At 35.6% G+C, this 7952-nt stretch overlaps 1 protein-coding gene across 11 annotated transcripts in view; it reads left to right on the forward strand.

Annotated features, from left to right (window-relative positions):
• USP15 (ubiquitin specific peptidase 15) overlaps positions 1-3591 on the forward strand; it is a 134571-nt gene extending 130980 nt beyond the window's left edge. For all 11 annotated transcript variants that reach the window (XR_011540517.1, XR_011540520.1, XM_070621924.1 and 8 more), the window contains one exon: positions 3142-3591. Coding sequence is in view for 9 of the 11 variants with exons in the window: in XM_070621924.1 (XP_070478025.1) it covers positions 3142-3324 (183 nt within the window). In the remaining 2 variants the exon portion in view is untranslated. The remainder of the gene's footprint in view (positions 1-3141) is intronic.
• The last annotated feature ends 4361 nt before the right edge of the window (positions 3592-7952 follow it).

Genomic DNA, 7952 nt, shown 5'->3' on the forward strand with positions numbered 1-7952 from the left:
CTAATTATAGATTATTTTAAAAATTAACCCCGTGCATTTCTTGCTATGATATTTTCTGAATAGTAGGAAAATGAGGAAATTACATCTCTTCACACTTGCATCAGTTTTTCAGCCACAGCTGGAGCCAAAATATTGGTGTTTGTTTTGCCTCCCATCAGAGCAGATTTTTATTATCAGACACTGATTGATTAAGAAAGACTAGTATGTTTGTTTTTCTATAAATCTTGCCTTTCTGTAAATTTTACGTGTTAATCACTGTATTACAAAGAATGAGACATACAATATTTGCTCATGTGATATTTCCTCCATAGAGGTTCTCTGTTGATAAAGGAAGCACTGACTGCTTTACTTTATTTCCCACTTTAAATTATATATTCCTTAAGGGCAGAGACTAGGTTTTTTTTTAGTTTATAATGCTTTAAATTTAAAAGCCTTCGGGGCCGGCCCCGTGGCCAAGTGGTTAAGTTTGCGTGCTCCACTTTGGTGGCCCAGGGTTTCACCAGTTCGGATCCTGGGCGCGGACGTGGTACTGCTCATTAGGCCATGCTGAGGTGGCATCCCACATGCCACATCTAGAAGGACCCACACCTGAAATATACAGCTATGTACTGGGGGTATTTGGGGAGAAAAAGCAGAAAGGAAAAAAAAAAAAGATTGGCAACAGTTGTTAGCTCAGGTGCCAATCCTTAAAAGAGAAAAAAAGGAAAGAAATGAATGAAAGTCTCCAACTTACATTGTTCAACGTAATAAACTTATGAGCCCAATTATTGGTATAGTTTTAATCTGTCTTGAATGAACAAATATGAAATAATTTTGAACTGTTTCTCTACAGATATTTTATATTTTTATCTATGTATAGATAGATGTACATGCGTACATATGTAAATTATGTACTGTTGCTTATCTCCCTATAGCTATAACATGTAACAGAGACTTGAACTCTTAATATTTTTTAAAATGTGCATATGCCTAAGTTAACTACATTTCTAGTTTATATTTAAACTTCTAATTTCAAGTCATATCCCTCCCTTTTCACTTTTGCTCTCCTCTTTAATCTCTCAGCCAGAACATCCCGAAATTGCCTACATCCTCCTTCAAAGCCTGTTTGACAACACTGCCCTAATCTTGCCTTCAAATACACGATATATTGTTTATATACAGTATATGAATTTGATGTTACTTTGCATCTTAATGATGATTCTTCGTTTAGTCAGCAAGTATTTGAGTACCTTCTATACACAGGACTCTATTCTAAACAAGACTAAAAGACCGCTCTCTCTGATTTCAACAGGCTTACAATCTATACATGCCAGAGAAGTAAAGTAATGATTATATATGATCAGTGCTATTAAATATCTTGGCAACATAGGAAGGCAACAGCTGTCTCAACTGATTTGGGGTTAAGAACACAGGACCAGGGCAGGAAAGTTTGCGTGCAGAAAGTGGTGTATGACCTGAGTCAGCAAGTTCACATGGGAATAAATGAGACAAAAGAAGCACTAAGCAAAGAGAACAGTACCCACAAAAGCAAGGAGGCATGACAGAACATGGCATTTAGGGCAACAGCAAATAACTTGGTATTACTGAAAGGAAAGACTTGTTAGGAATTTGGGGCAGAAATTAGGCTGGAGTTAAATTTGGCACTCAGATCAAGAAAGATGACATTCTTCGTTGTTTAGACCTTTTCTTAAAGGCTGTGAGAAGCATTGGATGATTGTTAAGCAATAGAAGAATATTTTATTGAATTACATCTTAACATCTCTCTGAGAACTCTGTAGAAGACAGATTGGAAGGCACTGAGAAAAGCAGAAAGCATTTTTCAGCCTCCAGCAGAAAGGAGGCTGTCATGTAATTTAAGCAATAAGAGCTTCTAAATTTAAAGTAGTGGTAGTAAGTGTTTAGACAAGGGGAAAATGGATTTATGAGATATTTACTGGATAGAATTAGTAGAACTTGATTAAGATGAGATGTAAGTAAGGATATAGAGATGCAGAGAGGGAGAAGTTGAAGGTGACTCTCACTTCGCCATTCACCAAGACTGGAAGAAAATTTGCCGTGGAAGTTTGAGGTAGCTGTATGATAGCTCTGTGGAAATTTCCATAGATAGGTGGACTAATAGGACCTAGAGTTCAGGGGTGAGAACTGGCCTAAGTTCAAATTTAAGTTGTAGTCTTAGGTGGCAATGGAAGCCATATGTTTAAAGCACTCACCTGGTGAGCAGATACAGATTGAGAAACAGTGGTGGGCTGAGGACAGAGAATGATTTTTTTTAAAGATCAGGATTTAATGACCTACAGAAAAGTCAGAAGAAATCCTAGAGATAGAAGATCTAAGGGAAAGTGGTGTCACAAAAGCCAAAAATGGTTTGAGGCAGGAAAGAGGAGTAGTAAAGCATTAAATGCTGGAGAGAGACTGACTAAAAGAACTAAAAAGACATCCATTTAATTTGTTTATAGGAGGTTATTGACCCCAGTGAAAGCTATTTCATAAAATGTTTGGGGCAACAGTTATATCACACTGAATCAAGGAGTGTGCCTCGGAGCGAATCAGGACTGTTAGACTGTGTCTAGCAGCCTGGCTGTGAGGAAGAGGAAGAGAGGTATGTGGCAGCTAGAGGAGAGGGAGAATGGAGAGGGATTCATGATGAGAAAACACTTAAGTATTTTTTATGCCAAAGAGTCCAGTAGATAAGGACACTGTGTATTCAAGATACACAGTGATGACTGATGGAACGATATCCTTAAGATAGTAGGGAAAGTTGGGCTCCAGAGCAAACGGAATGAAGCGATTATTATTAGAAAGGAGAAAGCGTACCTTTTCCTTAGAGACGGGAGGGAAGAAGGCATAGAATTCTATTTCATGTTGGAGTAACTAGGTTAATCTGTGATAGAGTTGCATTTATTTATCTGTCCAACTAACTTAGAAGAGAATAAACATGTTAATTCCAGTGACCATTCTTCTTGTATGTGTAGAAGTCATCTTATATTTAATCAATTTTGGTAACTTCCATTTGACCATGTATGGTTTTTCTGTTTGATTTATGCCATCACCAAAATTGGTTGCCAGCTCAAACTTGGTAGTAAATTTAATGTGATCTTTGAAAATCATGACCATTTTAACGTCCTTTGTTTGTTTTAACAGTCCAAAGCAGCGTATGTACTCTTCTACCAGAGACAAGACACTTTCAGTGGAACTGGCTTTTTTCCTCTTGACCGAGAAACTAAAGGTGCTTCAGCTGCCACAGGCATCCCATTAGAAAGTGATGAAGATAGCAATGATAATGACAATGATATAGAAAACGAAAACTGTATGCACACTAACTAATGAAAGTCCTAGAAGCCATAAAAGAGAGACTTTCCTGCTGGTGGTATCTATTGAAATGATGAAGTTACCCACCACATTAAACAGAAATCTGAGATGGGGAGTTTCAGATAAGCGAATGTAAATCCTTTATCAGATTTTAACTTGTGCAGTACTTGAAGTGAAACACAATGAAAACTTTAACAGAAATTGTCTCTTAATACATTTACAGTCTTGTATTTACAAGCTAAATATATATAGGAAATCACAAATAAATCCCTTTTAAGTTTGCTGCTGTTTTGATGAATTATGTTTTCTTTAATTTTTTGGATGTGAGTTAATTGATGACAAATGTTAAATTTGTGGATGTTGGTCATTTATTTTGCTCTAATAATACTGCAAGAAAACTATGGCTGAACTTAGTTTTTGGATAATCTAGTTCATGTGCATTAGGCTGCCACGTATACTACTATGATATTTAGCTGCAGTATGAACATGACACATACTGCAGTAGCATTCTTGGAAAACCAAATTTTCAAATCTATCCCTGGTAATCAATGTGGGCCTATTAAAAAACCAAATCATGATACAAGAAACAATCTTGAAAAAGTTGTTTCCTTTTATAGTATCATTAGAAATCCAGATTATAATGTTCATTTTACTGCTACTGTGGAAACAGGTTCTAGATTTCACACTCCATCTAAAGCCATTTTTCAGTTAAATGTAAGTATTTTTTCTGCTATTGGGATCTATTCCTTAGCCATTCAAATTCTTTGTGACTTGCTTTAAAATGCATATCTTTAATCTGGTGTTGGTCCAAAATTAAAATTTTTGCTGTCTGTTTTTCTCTACCCCATTTTTTGGTAATTTGGCAACTTTTAGCGCTCCCAATTATTGTAATATAAGGACATTTAATAGTATTCTGCATCCATAGTAATAATTACATCAAGCTTAGATGAGAAATTTTTTTCATAGATTGGTCTTTAAATCATTAATGGACAATTGGCTTTAAAGGTAGGTCTGTTAACTTTCTTTGTGTGTTCCTGATGGAATTCACCATAGCCTTACAGCTTTTCTCAGAAGGTAACTTATGATAAGAGAATTGGCATTTGCATGTTCCAGAGTCAGAACCTGTACAGTATATACAGCATACAAACCTTGAATTTGATTTTAGTTCACCACATTCAAGGATCCAGGATGCCAAAAATATGTGTGAACATTTGAAACATTTTTTATTTGCTGCTTTTTCCCTTTGATCTAGTTGAAAGAATGTATTGTCAATTGGCATACAATACTGCCTTTAATAGGAAATCTAAACGCTGGGGCACATTTCCCGTATCGACTACCTGAGAAATTGCTTTGTGTCCCACTGTTATTAAAGCAAAAAGTATAATGTTCTTCACTTGAACTAATCAAATACAATAGATTATAAATTGTGTATTGTAAATAAAAGTTCACTCTGTGAGTGCACATTTTGGTAAATTATTTATTTATGTTAGCATTTAAAAGTAAAAAGAAAAAAATGCATTTGACCAGGATAAATGAGGTATGTTGATCATGGCTTTGCTTTATACCTTGATATTAAAGCTGGTTTCTCATCCTGGTATTTTAAAAGCTGCTTTGGGTTTTTTCTTTTTTCTTTTCTTTTCCTTTTTTTTTTTTTTTTTAAATGTAAACTAACCTCCTGCATGACAGAGGTTAAAATTTTGTCTGCACTTGAGTTCACTTGAGTTTACATTTGAAATGTGCATGTTTATTTATACAGATTTCAATAAAGCTATTCAAGGCCTTATTTAGTCTTTTATTTCTTACTCTGAATCTTTTGATAAAAATTCCCTATTTTATGGGTAGGTTACTGTATGCTAGACTTTTTAGTTATCATATATTTAAAAATAGAAAGGAAAGTGTATCAGAGCAAAGTGAATCCTACTGTTAAGGACATATTTTAAAGTTGGTATTTTTCATTTAAATATTCATTCATTAAACAAACGTTTGTGCACCTGCTAATGACTGTGCTAGTCTTGAGATGCAGCAGTAAACAGACATCCCTGCCCTCACAGAGCTGGGTATATTTCTGCTGTCTACCAACTAACAGACTATAGAATTCCATTGTGCTGAGGTTTAAAGAAAAACCAAAATGAACTTTTGTAGCCCTAGGTTGTAGTGTCCACCCTAATTGTCCATAGAGACCATTCCTTTTTAATGCCTGTGATTAACTTACATTTCCACTAAAAGACTGGTGTTTTTAAATAGGAAATCATGTTAATAATGCCATTGAATTTGTCAAACTCAGATGACATTTTCAGCTGCACAGAAAAGACTGTAAAAATAGTGCAAAAGTCAGATCTGTACTCTAATTAAAAGTAGATATTTACAGGTAGTACAGGTGGTAGGAATATATCCAGTCTAGAATTCTGCTTGTAGTTTTGCTACTTAGTAATCCTCTGACTTTGGACGTAATCCCTCCTGGTCTGTTTCTTCACCTGTAACTAGTAAACATATAGCAGCATTTATTGAGCACTTACCATGGACCAGGTACTGTATTAAAGTATTTATTATCTCATTCACTCCCACAATAGCTATGACATAGGGACAGTCATCATCCTCACTTTTCATATGGAGAAACCAAGGTACAAAGCACTTAAGTAATATTCCCAAGTTCACACAGTGACTGTGTGGTGGGGTCAATATTCGGTCCTCAGATCTATGTACTACCTTCCACTGTTAACAGGGTCTGCCTCACAGCATTGTTGAGAGCTCAAATGAGATCATGTACTTTATGGGAAGGTGCTTTATAAATTCTGTGATAGACTCATTACTGATTTCTTCAGTCTAAAGAGAAAGCCATCTTGAAGTCTAATAACTTTTCTTCCAAAGGTATCTTCAGCTCAGTGTTTGAGTCTTGACTAAGAAAGATACCTGCTGGAATATTGACGTAACCTTTCCCTTTTAAAATTAACTTCATTCAACTGATGTACATTTATTACAATGTTAATTAAATTTTAAATGTAACGTGGCATTTTTTTCCTTACTTTGTTTATCCAACTCAAGTGTACTCTCTACATTTCCCCAAATGCAGCACTGATTTTCAGGACTTTTTTTCTTCCTCTATAATTTAATTTTAATTAATCTCGTGAAAAAGCTGCAGCCTGCTGCTTTATCTAAATATCTTGCTTTCTTTTATAATGTGTTCTTTTAGTAGTCCTATATTTATCTTTGCTTTCCTGGCAACTAGATATAAAACCACACAAAACGTTGATTTGGGCGTGAAGAAAATCAGTAAGTACCACAGCCATTGATACAGTGTAAGGACAGTCCTTTTTCATACGTGATTTCATTAAGGTGAGCACATGTTACAAGAAATAAGCCAGGAGACTCCAAGAGAAAATGAGGGGAGTCTCCTTCAGTGCCTTACCAAAGGTGGGGGGCAGGGGAGCAGGCCCGCGGGAGCCTTCTCCCCAAGAGGAGAAAAGTACCATCACTACCACTGCCGCTGTGCATGGTGATCATAAAAAGCAGCCCAACTCTTAGACTTTTCAAGATATGCACTTCTTCACAGAAATGCTGTAAAGAACTTGCTGCCTGCCTCCCACCCTCCCTACTTGGCATGCTTCTGATCTCTGCTGTGTAGTCTGGATGAGCACTTTCTCCCCAGAGGAGTTTCTAAGGTAGACTGTGGAGAACTCTTGTACCCTAGGGGAGGGAACCAAAAGTCCCCTAAAATCTCAAAGGAGTAAGAAGGACAGGAAAGCACATTTCATCACTGGAGCCAAAGAAGAAGAGTGGAAATCTTTGTTCATATTTTTTACTCTACAATAAATTTTTGTTTTTCTTTGAAACAGCTTCTCTTGAAAGTATAATTATGTTAACTCCCAAATAATTCTTTTAAGTGCCAGAGGATGGAGACAGGGAAAAGGAGGGTGTATTTGTATCCTTGCTGACTTACATATTAAGTTGCAGAGTTATACCGTATTGTTTCATTATCAGAGTTTTCTCATGAGAAATATATATAATTTTTCTTATAAGCATTATTCTAGGTTGGGGGACATTTCAATTCAATATGTATGCTTTTCATATGTTTAATTCATATGTGCTCTATATTAAGCAAAAGAATTTCCGAACAGCTCAGATAACAAAACTTTCCCTTAAAAATGGGTTAAGTATATTCAAGTTTTTTATAAGCTACATAGAATATATTTTTAAACATCAGAAATGGAAAGATAAAATGTACATGGTAAAACTTCAAGAATTGATCAAGCCTTATTTGTACTAATGATGGGGTAAAGAATTTTTAAATTGATAATATAAAACAGACAGTACAAAAATTATTTTTGGCAAATATATGCTTTGGGAAACATACTGACCCCACATCATACCATGGTCTAATTGTATCCCAGCTCTGCCGTTGGGAGCCTGGAAATTGCCAGGGTAGTGAAAGGAAAAGACTGAGTTATTACAGGAATCCAGAAAGTGGATAAACCATTCAAGGAAAATCAAGAGTTGACCTAACATTTTGGACTAGAATCTCAAAGGATAGAGAGAAAATCAGTAAAATGGGTTTTGATGTTACTTTTTTCCTAGAAATGTCTATTGCATGTGATTATACAGAGCAGCTAAAAATACAGCTATCTCTTTGGAAATTGTTCTTTTAA

The sequence above is a fragment of the Equus przewalskii genome, chromosome 5, assembly GCF_037783145.1.
Source record: "Equus przewalskii isolate Varuska chromosome 5, EquPr2, whole genome shotgun sequence".
Lineage (NCBI taxonomy): Eukaryota > Metazoa > Chordata > Mammalia > Perissodactyla > Equidae > Equus > Equus przewalskii.